The sequence below is a fragment of the Coenobita brevimanus genome, chromosome 102, assembly GCF_032717465.1.
Source record: "Coenobita brevimanus isolate Jiangsu-jjx chromosome 102, ASM3271746v2, whole genome shotgun sequence".
NCBI lineage: Eukaryota > Metazoa > Arthropoda > Malacostraca > Decapoda > Coenobitidae > Coenobita > Coenobita brevimanus.
Genome location: NC_137055.1, coordinates 41,023,749 through 41,042,475, shown reverse-complemented (window position 1 = coordinate 41,042,475; position 18,727 = coordinate 41,023,749). Strand labels below are relative to the sequence as shown.

The following is an 18,727-nucleotide window of genomic DNA, read 5'->3' as shown; positions in this document are numbered from 1 at the left end:
GCATGTTGCCAGACCATAATGCATTTATATGCAATGTGGTACACTGAATCCCAGTGAGATCATTGCTGCACACTAATTATATCTGTTACGATTTCGTGAATATGTTTATCAGGGCTACTGCAAACCAGTTACCGGGATAATAATTGAGAGGTTTTGTGTACGTGGCATCTGGCATTTGTACCAACGAATTTATATTTTTTTATGTGATTGCTTGTATATAAATTTAATTAAGAACCAGAGTAGGCTAATCCATCATATTAAAATGATAGCTGAAAATTTAGCGTAAGATAGCCTGAAGGATAGATATTAATTCCATGTAAACAGTGACTCAGAATCGAACGAGCGCCATTGTTGCTTTGGAAAATGGCGTTGTATGGCGGCTGATTACATGCACGGCTTCGCTTTGTGTTATCAAGGTACTGTCCTGCCCTGTGCTCATTATTTAGCAATACCAATCAGTTAGAAACATTTATTCCTCAATTCTCAGTTGTGATGATATTTATTAATCAAGGAAACCCTTCAATACAAGAGGAATAGGTGTCGTCCTCTCGTAGTTTGTAGTATTACGCAGTGTTTACCAATACGGCTTCTCCAATCGTTGTAAGTAACTATAGATCCAGTCCATTAGTACTCTGAGTTCCGTAGGGGGTGACATCGTAAGTAAGAGCTGGAATGGCAGCGTTATAACAAGGGGGGAGTTTAAAACTATCTCGGCGACCACTAAACTCGCCCCTACACGCCAGGAGAGGTTCGGCACCGACTCTCCATGAATGCTAAGCTGGGTGGTGGTCAGTCCAGCGAGCAGTAATTAATAAGAACACTATTGACTACGCTTTGTTTAGGGCAGACTAGGGTACATTAGGTTAGGTATTAAGAACATGCTTTGCAATCCTGTTTATAAAATGGGTGATAAATCTTAGCCATCCCTAAGCCTTACCTAGGGCAATGTTGTTCCTGGTAACTGCCAGTCCTGATAATGGTTCATGGCAGTGCTGTGTAGATCTGAGATGTCAGTTTGCTGTAGTGTCAGGCATGAAGTCATTTCATGGTCCTATGAATGACAATAATTTTCTTTTGACTGTTGGTAAAGCAACAGCTTAGTTTAAGCAGAAGACACACCATATCAATTGAGCTCTTTGGTGGATTGGGTCAGTTTTTAGAAACTACATTTCTCCATTTTGAAACCAAAAATATTTTTTCTGGTCAGTTTCACTGTAATTTGAATGAATTTGACCTTTATTTTTGTTGGAAATCACTCATTTTGGAGTTTGGCTTACCCAAGCCTATCACCAAAACAAGTTATTTCAGACAAAAGCGAAGGTCAAATTCATTCAAATCACACTAAAGTTGACCAGGATAAATATTTTCGGTTTTGAAATCGAGGAAGTGGATTGAACCGTATACCCTAAAAAGCCCCCCTAGAACCTCCCGTATTATTAACCTAACCAAACCTAACATTAACCCAACCCAACCTAACCTAACCTTATCATACCTTAAATGTCGTCGGAGAATGAGGTGGAGAGGTTTGCCTCAGTCCTCTAAACCCACATGTCCTCTGCTCCTTTGAATTTGCGTAATTCTTAAAATTCTTACAGTACCACCGGTGAAGGTCCTATCTATAATGTAGGTCACTTCTACACTTCTTACACTTCAGGGAGGAAGGCAGAACACCGTGACTGCCTAGGAAATTCACACTTTCCTGATTATTCTTTAAAAAAAAAAAAAAAAAAAAAAAAAAAAAAGAGCGATGGCCTCGTATTCAGTTACAGCACACCCGCTGCAAGTGGAAGCCATCGTGGAACTGACTAAAGTAAGGGATGTTTGAAATTTGAAAATCTCCTAATGCTATCAATGATTTGATTGGCCCACGTTTTGGTTGATTTTCATTTCATTGACCGTGACGGCCAAGCATGCTCTGTAGTGGCATGACGTCATGCCCGGGAGCCCCCGCGACAGGGAGAGAGACCAACACTCTTGTGAGAAACTCTTTAATCCAACCCAGGTAGTTACCCCTTATGCCACAACAGGAACTTTTTTCCAGGAGTCTCTTAAGTGGAACACAATCAAAGGCCTTCATGAAATCACAATAAATTATATCAACAGCTTTCCCATCGTGCACTGCCTTTGTCCAGCTGTCAAGTACTTTGATAAGCTGTACGACCGTGGATCTTCCCGAGATGAATCCTTACAGCTTTTTAATGAACAAGTTATTTTTCCTCATGTGAGCCATTATCTTCTCCCCAGTCAAACTCTCCATACACTTATGGATAACACTGGTCAGGCTTAAAGGTCTGTAAGTTCCCAGGTCACTTGTCCCCTTTTTTGAATATTGCTATGATGTCTGCATCCTCCAATCTGTTGGTAATTGCTGCGTGTGGAAGGAACACTTACAGAGGATTCTCAATAGCATTATTGTTTCCTCCATCACCTCTTTAACTATCCTTGAATATAGCTAACCAGGGTCTGGTGATTTGTCCCTCTTCATCTTCTGTATAACGCTCCTAATTTGCTTCCTGGTGATGTCTAGTCTCGGCAGAGGTGATATTGCCTCCTGTGTCCCCTTCTGGGAGCCCCTATCTGGTTCCTTTACACATACGTTAGAGAAGTGCCTTGAAAGAACCTCAGCTTTTTATGTCACTTACCGTCCTGTTAGATTTGTCTTGACCAACTCACAACTCTGGAATTCTTGCCTTGGTTCTAGTCTTTGACAGGACATATTTCTAGAATAATTTTGGGTTCTCCTTCACAAGCCTTGCTATTTCTTTCTCCGTGTTCTTCACCGCTTTCCTTGTTTCCCCTCTCGCTTGGTTGTTGACTCTCCTATATTCTATTTCAGTTTCAGTGTACATCCTTCCTTCCATTCTGTTCTCACAGATCCTATAGTAATTGTCTTTCATTCTTTTCATTTGTTCCCATAGTCTTTGTTTCCTCCATAGTTTCATGTTTTGGTAAGTTCCTGTTTAGCCTCCTTTTTGTGTTGCCATCAATGAATGACTTTTTGGGAACACACTTTTCAACAATATCTTGTGTCTTCTCCTTGGGAAAAAAATTCTCAGTGATTTGTTTATGAGCCTTTGCATTTTATTACTCTTGCCAATTGTTTTGACAAGTTTGATGTAAGTTTGGGGGTAAGGGGGGCTACTTTCCAAGATGACAGACTCATAAGTAATTTTTCCTATAAGATTAATTATTTTTAACTCATGGAATTCTCAAATTGCGACCTGTGCCCAGTCACATAAGACCACAATTTAGGAGATTCCACTGTATTTTCTCATTGCTTTTTCAAGTTTCAGTTTTTTATTTTTTTTAAAGGTAATCCTTAAGGAGACAGAACCACCTTTTAATTTTCCTGTTTTCTTGTTCTTTTGAACACCAGAGCGGCTCAGCTGGTAGACCAAGTGGGAAATTTTTATTAAAATCTCTAAAACACAGCTTAGGGTAATTTCAGACACCAGTATTTCTTCAGAAAAAATATGATATGAGGTCTGTTCAGAAAGTATCTGACCTTAGGCTCTAAAAAATTAGATAGCTAATCTGTTGAGCGAGGACACTAAACCCCCTCAAAGTAGGCCCTCTTCTGACTTCACAAACTTAGCCCAGCATTCTTTCCACTGCGTGAAAAAATTTTCAAAGTCGGTTTTTGGTGTCTTGTTCAGGTGCTTCATCGCGCTTGTTATGATCTTCTCTTGTCTCAAATCGGGAACCCTTCAGAGAAGTTTTGAGCACGGGGAATAACCAAAAGTAGCACAGAGCCATGTCTAGTAAGTAGGGAGCCTGCCAGACCTGCTGGATGTTGTGCTTGGCCAGGGGCATTGTCATGATGCAGCTTCCAGCTTGCCACCTTCCAAAGGTCTGGTCTGTTCCTTTAAACTGCGAAGGGAGACGACAGATAACATCGAGGTAGTAGTGTTTGTTGACAGTCTCACCTTCTGGTGCGTATTTGTGATGCACAACACCACAGTAGTTAACAAAACTGTCAACGTGCAAGCACATTTCACCTTGCCATGGAACTGTCTTCTTCTTCATCTTCTTCTTCTTTTTTTTTTTTTTTCCAAGGCAACCTTGCATGCTTCCATTGGGACGACTGTGCTTTGGTTTCTGGGTCCTACCGCTACACCTAAGTCTCATCTCCAGTGATAACAGTCTTCAGAAATTCTGGATCGCATTTCCACACTCCAACATGTCTCGGGCAACATTTATCTGAGAGAAGAGATCATAACGAATGCGACAGGAGCACCTGCAGGAGATACCAAAAAACTACTTTTAAAAAAATGTTTCAGGCAGTGGAAAATACGATGGGCTACGTGTGTCTAATCAGAAAGGGCCTCCTTTGAGGGGGATTAATGTCCTAGCTGAACAGGTTAGCTGTTTGTTGTTTTAGAGCCCGTGGTTGGATACTTTCTGAACAGACTTCATATGCCAAGTTGGTGGCGATATACTCAACTTTAATTAATTGAAGTATCATGGCATCCATAATATCATTGTTAGCCTTCAGTCTGACTGCAGCCAAAAAAATAAACATTAAAAATACAGTATATATAAAAAGGAAAAGTTCACTTACTCCAATAAAAATGAAATATGTCTTAAGTCACCTCATTTTGGTGTGCTAATGTTACAGTACTCTAGGGCTCATTTTGGTGTGCTAATGTTACAGTACTCTACGGCTCATTTTGGTGTGCTAATGTTACAGTACTCTAGGGATTAAAATTACCAACATTTCTCTTTTTTGCAGGAGTAATAAACTGAAGTAACCATGGCTGAGGAGGAGAAGATCCTGCCTGTTGGGGAGTCTCAAGAGACTCCCCAGGCTATCACTATCACCATCATGGATCCATCTGCTTTGGAAAATACGGCACTTGATTCCTCTCTGGTTACATCAGTTCATGCACACAGCAGCAGTGTAGAAAATAGCAGCCTCTTAGTTGTTTCAAATGAAGGCCATGGACCTAAGAGTATTTTAGAATCTGTTACTGAAACACACATGGGGACAGAAGACCTACCCATCATATCAAACATTTCGAACCCAGACCATGAGCTACCTGAACAAAGCAGTGGTGAAGTAGAAACCAAACTGTCTGAGACTTTTGGGGAGGGGATGGAGGAAGCAGAGGAAGAGGAAAATGAACCAGTTGGTCAGCATTGCCTGATATGTAATGCAGACATGGGGATGAGTGACCCAGAGGAGCAGGTGTCCTTTTTCAAAACGCAAACTACTGCAACAACCAGAAGACTTTCCATATTTTTTGGGTCTTTCATTGGACAGAAACTAACCTCACGCAAGGTAAGAATACTAATAGTACAAGTAATTAAAGTACTGTGTGCGAGTGATGAGATCCCCCCCCCCCTCTGCCAAGGAGATTATGTTTTTGCCAGTATTGGTTTGTTTGTTTGATTCTTTGTTTGTATGCCTTGTTATCAGAGTTAGCTTTAGTTATATGCTAAGTGACCAGATAGCTTTATGCTAAGTGACCAGATATACTGCCTCTCTCTGGAGCTCGCTTCCCCAGGGTTGTTTCCCTACTAACTTCAAGCTACAGCAGTTCAACTCCAACTGTTACAGATATTTTATGAATGGAGGATGCCAGTAATCTGGTGTGTGGATTATTTTTTTTTAACTCATTTGTTTTTCCTTCCTCTGTTCTGTTATTTAAAATATATACTCTCATAAATGTCGGGACCAACTGCCTAGCCCTGGGCTTCTACGCTCCCCTATAGGATTGGATAATGGGTGGATGGACATATATATATATAATATATATATATACACAGTATATGTACGCATACAGTAATGCCTCGATATACGATACCCCTTGATGCGATACCCCAGCTTAACGATGGGGATAGAAATACCACCGTACCTTGCCGAATGATGGCCAAACCCCAGTTTAATAATGGGTTTTGATTTTTAAAAAATAGATTTTCATGATATTTTAGACCAAAATTGTGTTTAGGTTGATTTATAAACCATTTTCAGACTTAGATTAATGTGTTTTAGCCATAAGTGGGGTGAACATTGTCATTTTGGGGTACAGTTTACTAAGCTTGATTTTTTCCGGATACAGTATATTTGACGATTTTCAGATTTTATTTGTTGGTTTTAGCAAGTTATTTACAGGTGTTAGGCTTACGTTAGTTTCCTTGACAGCTGTTAGGCCATTTAAACTTCTTTTTGAGCTCATGTGGGTGGGTTCTGGGCTTGGTTTGGGGGGAAACCCAAGGCTGGTAATCGCTTCACATTACTTTACATGTTGAAAGTACCGCGATATATGATAACTCCGACTAACAATGGGGTTTTACCTAATCAATTACATCATTAAACTGAGGTGTGCCTATATATATATATATATATATATATATATATATATATTATATTATATTATATTATATTATAATATATATATATATATATATATATATATATATATATATATATATACTGTATATATATATTGTGGTAGGTGAGGGCGCTCACCATCCACTCACTTGATGTAGTGCCACTCTCAGGTGTCTGCCCTTTCCTCTCCTTTGTCCTTCTTTCCTTCCATCCTCTTCTGTCTTTCTTTCCTTCATTCTTTCCTCTTCCTCCTGCCTACGGGTGACTCTACACTCCCCCTTCTGTCTTTCGTTCCTTCATTCTTTCCTCTTCCTACTGCCTGTGGGTGACTCTACACTGAGTGACAAGCCAAATGGTTTCCTGTACACCAGGAAACCATTTACTACGCTGGGTGGTAACCATATAACCAAATTATGGCGCCTGTTGGTTTAGTGGGTAATTAAGGCGCTCCAATCGGATTGAGCCGGTGAAGGTTTATATCCAAGGGGTGGTTGGGGATTATTGCTCATGTGATGCCATTCAGGGATGAGTGAGGCTAGTCACTTTCATCTTAAATGTTAGGACCATCTTGCCTAGCCCCGGGCTCCTATGCTCCTCATGGGGCGAAGTAGGACTGGATAATGGATGGATATATATATATATATGTACAGTCAGCTTAATGGAAGTCTGGACCCTCTAATTCGCACCATATATTTGGTAGGGTCCAAGAAATATTGTAGGAAAATTCCTATAGTCGGTGGATTTTTTTCTGGTGGCTTCTGTCAACTTTATAGGCTTACCACCAAATGCTGTGAGATTATGAGCTCAGTGCCTGCCTGACTTTGGATGGGAAAGCACGTCAGATTTTCTTGTCCTGCCTGGCCCTTGTTAATTTCAAAGCTCTCGTTTTCACACCCTCCAAATCCTTAGTGAATCATTGGAGATTGGTCCCAAGCCATTAACTGATGTAGAAAAAGCCCGAATTTTAACTATGAGAGAGGAAAATGTAAAAATTAAGGATATTTGTATTCGAACTGGGTGAGGAAAATCTACCATTATGGCACTCCTCGCTGCTGCCTGCCACCTGCCAAAATACACAATTCCCCAACATAAAGACAGGCTAGGACCTAAAAGGAAGGAAAAAGTTGGATTTTTTTTTTTAATTTTTTGCGGTTTTTGGCCCATTTTGGGAATACTGGATCCCGGGACGAAAATGTCCAGTACAGTATACTGTTGTAGTAATGGTTCTTGTTACACAGATAGGGGAAAGTTAATATACATGAAATGCAGGTAAGCATTGTTCCTGGAAAAGGTACATTGATTCATGGAAATAATTTTACAAGTTGGACAGCTGCTGGAGTAAGTGCCTACAGTAGTTTGTTTTTGTTCATGTTATTGTGGCTCCAGGCTCATCTGAACATGAGCTTAGTGAACTGCTGGCTGTAGTTGCCCTTGACCTGCAGTCTGTCCTCCTCCCAGTTTCAGGGGATAGGAAGGTAGATAAAGGATGTTTGTATAACTTTGATGCCTGAATATGTCAGTGCCATTGTGTGGAAGTCTGTTACCAGGAATAGTTTTGAAGTTAGAAAGAAACATGTATGCTTTATTGTTGTAGATCATATGTGAACATATATGTGTGTAGACATGAAAATTAAGGGATGTTTGTGTAACTTGATGCACAGTCGTCAATGCCATTGTGTTAAAATCTTTCTCACCAGGACTACTTTTGACATTAGAAAGAAATATGCTTTATTTTTGTAGATGAGAACAGAAGAAAAGTGTAGTCAAGTGTTTTGGGTGTGTCACACTAAAGATAATCATAAAAATATGGTATGTACTAATAGTATAAAGATAAAGGAAGGAGAGGACAGAAGATGATTGTTAATGTCATTCTTCTCAGTCCTACCATTAAAAAGAAAAGAAAAGAAAAAAAAAGCCATTCACCTTTTTCCAGGCCCACAGCGATATCATATGCCGGCGATGCTTTGGTCTCCTGGATCGTGTTGACACACTGGAGGTGGAGATCCGGGAGACAAAGGAAGAATTAGTCAACAAGTACCATGAAACACTGTCGGTTCATGGAGGACGGGCCAGACGAAGAAGACCAGCAACAGCAAAGAAAACTGATTATGTGTTCCCAAAGGTGAGCTTTTGCATAAAGCCTTGCATGAATTTAGTTTACTGTGCCCAATCAGTTGTTTCAGGATTATTAAATAAAAGAACTACAATAATGGAAATCCACCGGTCATACATATTTACACTTGAAATTACTTCTGTCCACCCCTCTGCTTTTTTTTTTTTACTGGGTTTGACTTGGGTGGATTTGTAAATACATATTGACCTCTCATTATCTCTATTCAGTGCTATTCATCAGTGTACTTTATAAAAGTGAAAATCTGTAGGTCATACATAAGTAACTAGATTGTTTCTGTCCACCCTTCGTCTGTTTTGAGCTTGAACCAGATGGGTTTGTCCTCCACTGCATGTGAAGTATCAGTATGGTTCATGCAAAGTGAATAAAAAAAGATGGGGGCGACCAATAAACAGTAACAAACACTTGTTCATCCTAAAAATCTGTGCTTTCATTGAGAATGTTAATGTTCACAAGCAGACACCAGGTGGCAGCACAGTCAGTGTGTAAATTCAAGAGTTGTGGCTCTGTTTTTTTTTTTTTTTTATAGTAAACTTTCAAGTGCATCTTGTTTTTCACAATTTATCAGTAAAAATAGTTATATTATTAATATTATTATTTTTTAATTGTGTGAAAGTTTATATCCAAGGGATGGCTGGGGTTGATTGCTTATGTAATGCCATCCAGGGATGAGTGAGGCTGGTCACTCTCATCTTAAATGTCGGGACCAACTGCCTAGCCCTGGGCTTCTGTGCTCCTGAGGGGGCAATGTAGGATTGGATGATGGATGGATATTTTACCGGTGATAGGCAGTTTAGAGAATATCTGTGTATTCACTCATATGCTGATGACTCCACCCTTCACCTTTCCATTTGCTTCTCACTGCATCCATTTCAGCAGTCACTTCAATAAACACTGGATGAGGCTGTGGTACACCTAATCTCTGACTTGGCTGATATTTCTGATTAGGGCAAAAGTAATCTTGTTTTTAATGCATTAGAAACTCAGTTCTTACATCTCTAGACTGGTCAGAATCTACCATAGGAGCATCCTCTAATTTTTAACAGTACCCAACTCAGTTTGCATCATCTTAGAACATTCTTTGGGTTTCACTCTTGTTGGATTTATTTTGGAAAAATTATTTTATCATCATTATCATCATCCTGACCTCCTTTCCCACCTTAGTGCAGGGTGAGGAGTAGCAACATCCAGACAGCCCAAGTTTACCCAGTCCAATGAGCCACGCTTCCATTCACTCATCATTTAAGTCCTCAGAATCCTGCCTCTACCTGATACATCAAAACATTCACCACATTCTGTAGTTTCACAGAAACGTATCCAATAGAGTCAGTACGGACGCTGTCATGTCTAAAAGGGGTGCCAGATCGCTGATCATGCATTTCTTCTTACAGCATTCATCCAGCCAGCCTGATCTCTTGTCAGTGCCCAAGGCTTACCGACTTCCATATCTCTCTTCCTCACACACTCATCCACCATATCCCTCCACTTTCCCCTTGGCCTGCCTCACCTCCTCCCTCCTTCAAATTCGCTCAGATATACCTTTTTTCACCACTCTCTTGTTATCCATTGTCTCCACATGGCCATACCATATCAGTACACTCTCCTCGACTCTGGTGTCCACAGACTTCCTCACTCCACGTCTTTTATGAATCACATTGTTTCGTATCCTATCCACTCTCTGCATTCCACATACATTCCTCAGCAGTCCCATCTCTACTGCCCTCACTCTTGGCTTTTAATTTTCATGCCACACCATAGTCTCACATCTGTATGTTAAAGTTGACACTAACACTCCTTCTGTTAAGCCTCATGCATTTACAAAACTGAAGCTGCTATTTCCTATTAGTGCCTTCATAGCACCAGCTACTTTTCTTCATTTTGTCATTCTACTTTCCACATCTTTTGCACATTTTCCTCTCTTTTCTATCATTGTGCCCAGGTATTTGAACTCTTTCACCAATTCCAGTTTCTCTCCATTCACTGTAACATTACACTGGGGGTCACCTTCTCTCTCAATAACCATCACTTTTCTCTTTTCCGCGTTTAGTCTCAAGGTACGACACTCACAGACGTGCATCAGTAATTCTGAAGTGTGTGTTCTTGGTGAATGGGCCTGAGTGGTAGTGGTTTGTGACTTCCTGCACAATTGCTGAATATTTACATTATTTCAGATTGAACCAGAGGATGAAGATGAGCAAATGGTTGGGCTAGAAACAGATGGAACCTTTGAGCCTCGTCTCGAGGACCTGATGGAAGAGGAACATGACCGTCGTGAGGATATCAATGCAGATGATGAAGAATGGGAGCCCGAGTTCAAGAGACCCAGAATCAAGAGAGAGATCATCGATACTGGTAGGTTGAATGATGCAAGTAGTGGTCAGGCTTGGCTCTTGAGGGAGATGAGTGTAGGTACATAGGAATTAGTTATTCATGAAATTTCAGATCATATGATGAATGGAAATGCTAAGAGACTAAAAATGGGTAGCTATCATGTGATAGTACACAGAGGAGGAATGTGTTATCTGAAGTATCGTTCATGGAAACGAAGAGTGCTGTGAAAGGCGGAGTAGTAAAGGAACAGCTGTATAAAGGTGTAGTGGAGACATGATTAACTCTTTAACCCCTGAAGTCCTATGATCATCCATCGATGTGCTTGGGCCTTGGTACACTCAAGGAAAAAACAATCTATGCCCTGTTGAGCTGTATACATTTGTTATGAATTGGGCGAAACATCCGTCTGTGAGGTTTGCATACCTGTCAAGGACAAGTGATATCTCCAGCATAAAATATCACAAATAGCTGATGATCCCAACTTCTTGCAATCATACCCATTCAGTCTTGGCTCCACAGAGGGGCAATACCTCTACAGCCACAAATCATCTCCCGTGAGCAAGTGTGCACATACTGTACCAAATATACCATATGTGGGACCTGAAATCAGCATAAAATATTACAAATAGCTGATGAGTCATCAGCTACATACATACCCCAACTTCTTGCTTAATCTTGCATCATCCTTGAACATGAGTGGGGTTTCATTCACTTGAGACTTATCTGGGAAGGATCATATTACATCTCTTGTAAAATCTGCTTCCAAGAGATTAGGTGTGCAAAGCCAACTCCGTTCCATCTTTACCCCTGCACATTTGTTGACTCTATACACGGGTTTTATCTGCCCCTGTGTAGAGTACAACTCTCATGTGTGGAGGCTTCCCACATACAGCTCTTCTCAGTGGGGTGGAGTCAAAGGCTTTTTGTCTCTAACTCTCCTCCTCTTATTGGCTCCCTTCAACCTCTGTCTGTTTGCCGCACTGTTTCTTCTTTATCTCTTTTCTGTCGCTACTTTAATGGTCACTGGTCCTCTGAACTGTCTGCTTGCATTCCTCCACCTCTACAACAGGTGCGTGGAACCTGTCTAGCAGCAAACTCTCATCCCTTTTCTGTCCAACTCTGTAATGCAAGCGTTAACCGTTACTCCCAGTCCATCATTTATGCAACAGGTCAACTCTGGAGCTGTCTCCCTCTGTCTGTATTTCCTGCTAGCTGTGATCTCCAGTCTTTCAGCTGCAGTGTGTCCAGAAATCTCAAAATGATCGGATCTTGAATTTGGCTCTCTCTTGTATTTTATTTTTCTCTTGGAAGGAGCAGTAACCAGTCCAACAAGGCTTGTGAGAAGGACCATAAGGTGTTTATGACATTCATGGATCTGGAAAAGGGATACGACAAAGTGGACAGAGAAGGATTGTGGAAAGTTTTGCACGTGTATGGTGTAGAGGGTAAGCTGCTAGGTGCTGTCGGAAGTTTTTATGATGGTAGTGAAGCATGTGTCAGGGTTAATGGGCATCTAAGTGAATGGTTCACGATCAGTGTGGGCGTGCGACAAGGTTGTGTGATGTTACCATGGTTGTTCAATATATATATGGATGGGGTGATGTGAGAAGTGAAAACACGAGTAATGGAGAGAGGGATGGCATTGGTAATGAATGGTGATGGATGGAATATCTCAAATTTTTTGTATGCTGATGATGCAGTACTGCTTGCAATTACTGGACAAGAACTTGGTAGGCTAGTGCAGAGTTTTGCTGATGCCTGTAAGTGTCGTTCCTTGAGAGTAAATGTAGACAAGAGTAAAGTGATGGTTATTGAGAGAGAAGGTGACTTCCAGTGCAATGTAACAGTGAATGGAGAGGAACTGGAATTGGTGAGAGAGTTCAAATACCTGGGTACAGTGATCGAAAAGAGAGGAAAATGTGCAAAAGAAGTTGAAAGTAGAGTGACACAAGGAAGAAAAGTAGATGGTGCAATGAAGGCCTTGATAACAAACAGAGGCTTGAGTGTTGCAGCTGCACGAGGCTTACCTGAAGGAGTGTTAGTGCCATCTTTATCATATAATGATGTGAGACTATGGTGTGGCATGAAAATGAAAAGTCAAGAGTAAGAGCAGTGGAGATGGGACTACTGAGGATTGTATGTGGAGTACAGAGGGTGGATAGGATACGAAATACTGTGATTCGTGAAAGATGCGAAGTGAGGAAGTCGGTGGACACAAGAATTAAAGAGAGTGTACTGAGATGGTATGGTCATGTGGAGAGAATGGATAACAATAGAGTGGTGAAGAAGGTATATCTGAGCGAATTCTAAGAAGGGAGGAGGCGAGGTAGGCCAAGGAGACGGTGGAGAGATATGGTGGATGAATGTGTGAGGAAGAGAGGTTTGGAAGTTGGTGAGGCTAGGGAACTGACAGGAGATCGAACTGGCTGGATGAATTTTGTGAGGAGAAGTGCATGATCAGGGATTTTCGGCACCCCTTTTTAACGTGGCAGCATCTGGATTGACTATTGGATACGCTTATGTGAAGCTACAGAACGTGGTGAATGTTTTTGGTGTATCTGATAGAGCCAGGATTCCAGGGGCCTGAATGATGAGTGAATGGAAGCATGGCCTATTGGATTGGGCAATTTTGGGCTGTCTGGACATTGCTACTCCTCACCCTGCCCTTGGGTGGGAAAGGAGGTCTGGATGATGGTGATGATGATGGAAGGAACAGTTATTGCAGGCTCATGGCCTTTGGTTCCTTCTTCCTAGCATTTAAAAAAAAAAAAAAAAAAAAAAAAAAAAAAAAAAAACACACCCATTATATTCAGTCTTGACTCCAAAGACGGGCAATCTGCGAATCTTTGAAGCCTGCAAATGTGGAGTGCCCGGTGTACCGTAAACTTCTTTCATCACTGTAAGAAGCCACCCCATTTGGGATACATGGCGTCTGGCAATGGATGGATGGAAGAAGCCACTCCCATGGCCAGAGCTAGGGGAACATCTTCTTATCTTAAACTTATTTCTAATTGAGCTTTAGGAACTTTTGTTTTTCGGTTGTGCTGAAAAGAAAGTTACCTACAACTATTTCTCAGTACATTATCGCTGAGAGAGTATCTACTGTATATATTTCAGAAAGTGAAATGAAGAAAAGGTTTAGTGAAATGATTTCATTTTGCTACAGATGGTCTTGTTTACTCCACCAACAGGAAGTAAAGTAGATGCTGAATTTATCGAACTAATTTAGCTAACCCCCAACCCCCATTCCATTACTGTATCTCGAATTTTTCGCCAGATCAAGTTCCATGATCAAGAGTCAGTATAAAGGTGTCCTTGAAACCAACCCAAATGTAGCAGCCTATGCTGACTCAAAGCTACACACAGCAGCTTGCACGCATATTTAATACCCCCAGAAATGTGGTATTGTGTACGGAATTTTCTAAATGGATTTATGCTTGATTTAACCGCTGAACTGCTACATTCCATCTGATTGGACCTATTGACAGACTGTGGCGTTCATTTTAAAATCCACAATTCTGTTTCAAAAGTTGCGCCCTGAATTCTGCCCTGTGAACACTGCGTATTCGTCCAGTCATGCTTGGGGTTCCCAGTTCATCATTTTAACCTCCTGCTATGTCTGCATGAACACAAGCAGACGTGAACAAGTATGAAGGAAAATGACAATATGGTGCCCACAGTATTAGGTTGGCATGTCTGGGAGATTGCTACCATGACTTTCACACACTCGTCAACTTTTAGAAAAGTACATACAGGTAAGCCCTTAATTCACGCGAACTTTTTTCATGTGATTTCGGTTATCCACGAATTTTTTGTACAATAATTAAAACTTAAAATTATAGTATTCCAATAAATAATTTTAATATACAAGAGAAATAAATAAAATATAAAAATTCCTACCTGCTGCCCATGTGCATACAATTTATGTATGTGTGTGCGTGTGTGTGTGTGGGAGGTCGGTCTACTGGGTTGCCAAGGTCGCGGTTTTCCCGCCAAATTGGGCTGGTTTTGAAGCTCTTCCGCGGGCAAATTTTATTGGTTGCGGGTTGCGGTTTTTTGGGCTAGTTTGGAGTTAAACCACATCACGGCAAATTACTGAGATAGAGAGTGAGAGAGGGAGAAAGAGAGAGTTGTTTAAACATACGGCAGAGAGAGAGAACCTCTAATACTCCCATAGGAACCAGTGGGTGCAGCCCACGAGAGATTCAGAGCAGTTCTGGATAACTATATAACCGTACAGATTCGTGCGGAGAGAGGGACTTCCAAGAATTAGGCAGTTTTGTTTTATCCCTGCTATCGTTGCCAGGAAGCATTGCCGCAGTAGAGAGGGTTTTCTTTCAATATAATTTAGTGAAAAGTAAATTTAGAAACAGACTGCAGCATGAAACAGTTGAAAACACTCTTCATGTCAGAGCATAATAATATGCAAAGACATAAAATGTGTTGTAATGATTCACATCAAACAAAATGATGTTAGCAAATTTCACATATGATGTAATGTACACAACAAAGAACACAATGATGATGATCATGAATTATTTATATAAAACACTAATTTTGCATAATAAGAGGATTTTTAAAATAATTATTGGTGTTGGGCTACTTTTGGGCTGGTTTTCAGTTGGGTTTCCATGGGTAGAGCTGGGTGCGACTTGGCAACCCTGTCGGTCTACCCTGCACCACACAGTCAGTTTGAATCTGACGGTCGAACCATGCGTGACTCTCGAATCGTTATTTGTGGCTTATTTTTCTGCCTTCCAGTGATTGCTTGCCTTGTCTGTCAACATGGGGCCTAAGCGTAGTGCTAGTGATGCATGTGGTAACACACCAAAATGGACTCGTAAAGTGATGTTGCTGACAGAGAAAGTTAAAGTGTTGGACAAACTTAAGGGAGGAATGTCGGCGACAATTCTCCGTCAGGACAATTCCCCGTCATTTATTTACATACCAGTTTATTTAGCAAGTACAGTACGCTAGTTTTTTACTTATATGAGTTATAAAATCCCCCTGAAAATTATTTATTAAAGTATTAATTAATCAATAATAAGTATATTTATAGAATGACAGGGAATCGTCCATGTTTTGATGGTGAATTGACTTGATGGTGAATTGTCTCTGAACCGTGTGTTTGGGGTGAGTCAACTGTTCTTACAATAAAGAAGACAGAACGTAGCATACGGGAGTCAGTGAGGGCTAGTGCACCAGACTGTGCTAAAGTGTCTCCACCTACGCCTGTGAACTGGCTTGGAACTGTATGTTTGGGGTGAATGAGTCAACTGTTTGGACAATAAAGAAGGCAGAATGTAGCATATGGAATGGCAGTGAGGGTTTGTGCACCAGACTGCTGAAGTGTCTCCACCTATGCCTGTGCTTGTCAGGTTTCAGTGTTAAATTTCTTACATTTTTGTTGTTTTTCATACTTTATGCTAGTTTATAAGGTGTATGTAGTGCATAAACAGTATTATTCAGATGTAATATACTTAGTAGACATGCGTAATTGTGCACACAAGGGCAGAATGTATACGCGAATTTACCACATACGCGAAGGGTCTGGGAACGTAACCCTCGCGTGAATTAAGGGCTTACCTGTACTGTAACTCATATAATGTAAATAAGTGAAAGAAACTAATTGTAAGTGAATAAAATATTTGGAAAGTGAAAGTGTCTGGTGTAAATTAAATAATTATATTTCGTTGAGTTTAGCATTACAAGTATTTACTATTACTGACTAGTTTTTCACTCTTCAGTATAACATAACAGGTATTGTATTTTGTAATGTCTGTAAAATCAGGCCTCAGAGTCCCCGGGGGTAGGACGATAAATTCCCCCACCATCAGCCCCTCTCCCAGTGATGACTCAAAGAGATGCCTGGAACCACTGTCTGACTCACTTCTTCTTTATTTCTGCAACAGTCGCGGCCTTTCCTCAAACTTTCTCTCTGTTGAACACCACCTCTCCTCCACTAAACCTCACCTTCTTGACAGAGACTCAGCTGTCTGAGGCAACTGACAGCAAACCCTTTTCTTTTTCCTTCTGCTTTCTCTATACTCATTTCAAAGCCAAAGGTGGATGTTGTGTATATGTATGTAACGATTTATCTTGCTCTCGTGTTCCTGAACTTGATTCTTCTGAATTCTCTACTGTCTGGCTTTGGCTTTCTTGTCATTCTCTGACTAAGTATATCTGCATTGTTTACTTAACCCCTAATTCTACTGACCATCAAAAATTCTTTGACTATCTTTTATGATGGAACACATTCTCTCCATTCCTCATTTCTCTGAAATCTCCATTCTAGGAGATTTCAATGTTCACCACTGCCTTTGGCTCTCCTCTCCTATCACTGATCCACCTGGTGAACAAGCCTACATCTTTTCTATCCCTAATGACCTAAAGCAGCTTGTACAGCACCCTACCCATATCCCTGACCACCTTGGAGATAGCTCCAACATACTTGACCTCTTCCTTACAACTAATCCTTCTGCTTACACTGTTAATCTTTCCTCTCCGTTGGGCTCCTCCGATCACAGCCTTATTACCTTCACCTGTCCTACTGCTCCCAGGTTCATGGAAATCCATATGAATAATGCCATTTACATCCCAGAAAACTAAAGCCATTAGTTTTCCTGTTGAATCCATGGGTTTGAATTTTCTCTTTATAGGTGAATTTTTGTGATAGAATTCCAATATACAGTCAGCACCTTAAACAACTTATATTCATCGGTGAACTTCGTTAGGAGAGAGTAATTCGGCAATCAGATTTTCAGTCATGGCACACAACTTAAAAAGCACTGACAAGTGTTCAGCACAGACATTCATATCATGCATAACAGCAACACAACTGCTCAACACATGAAATCAACCCTAACTGGGAACAGTGAAGAAATGGTATTGGTCATTTTAAACACATGACACATCTGTGCCACCACATGTTGAATGTTTATAATTGTGACAGAATTACCTTTCATTTAACCCTTGTACATTGGCCATGCTTTAAGAGTAACAATTTTGTAAGATTGTATGAGCGATAGGACTTTATATTTTTTATTAATGGACTGCATGTAGACACTCTTGTTTTATTTTCTAGATACTGGGTTGCCACCTAAGCGAAAAAGAGGACGTCCACGGAAAGATGCAGTGAAACCAAAGGTAAGGGATGAAATACAGTAGTCTGTATTTTGTATTTCACTGTTGACAGGTACTAAGAGAAGATAATGTTATGTCATGAATTCATTTTTGAATAAGCTAACACCCATGGTTTGGAAGTTGTTAATTCGATTTTCAAGAAGCAAAAGTAATTTTGTCGATTGAATTGGTTTAAGTGAAATGAAGGGTCTTTAAGCTATATGTAGTTTGATACAAATGTTGCCCTTAATTGTGAACTTTAATGTTCTTTCAGTAATAATAACGAATCTGTGTTAGTTTCCTTACAACTAAAACATGCCCATTGTATGTAACAAGTATTGCTTTGTTTGATCAGACCAGTCATGGTAATGTGATGTGAATTCATGCATTTACCAGATGATTTGTTGTTAATGTATATGTACAGTAAATGTGTCCTAATCCCGATATATTGTATTACATTGCTGTTCAAACTGGTTTTGCCAGTTTGATACAGAGTAGAATTGACTTTAAGCTCACATTTTGTTCATTGTCCATTACGGTAGAATTTCCGATAAGGGATTTTTTTTTTACTTTGATTTTTTTTTTTTTTTTAATCATCTTTCTTCTCTTGGTACCTGATTATAAACATTACAGAGGTGTGCTGAATCATGTTGGGTAAAATGAGATATTAAAAATAAAAAGCAGTGATATTCAGCAACTTTGAAATGCTTTCCATGATATGTTTTATTATAATGCTTCATTATCATCATCATCTTTACTACAAATGGTAAAGGGACTGATCATGAGAATATGCAGGTTGGAAATAGAAC

General features: G+C 40.3%; 1 protein-coding gene across 1 annotated transcript in view; it reads left to right on the top strand.

Moving 5' to 3' along the window:
• The first annotated feature begins 358 nt into the window (after positions 1-358).
• LOC145415381 (uncharacterized) overlaps positions 359-18,727 on the top strand; it is a 72,348-nt gene continuing 53,979 nt past the window's right edge. Inside the window, exons 1-5 of the mRNA XM_080284665.1 lie at positions 359-421; positions 4,733-5,281; positions 8,268-8,456; positions 10,637-10,817; positions 17,881-17,942. Of these exons, the coding sequence (XP_080140791.1) occupies positions 4,754-5,281; positions 8,268-8,456; positions 10,637-10,817; positions 17,881-17,942 (960 nt within the window). The 5' untranslated portion in view covers positions 359-421; positions 4,733-4,753. The remainder of the gene's footprint in view (positions 422-4,732; positions 5,282-8,267; positions 8,457-10,636; positions 10,818-17,880; positions 17,943-18,727) is intronic.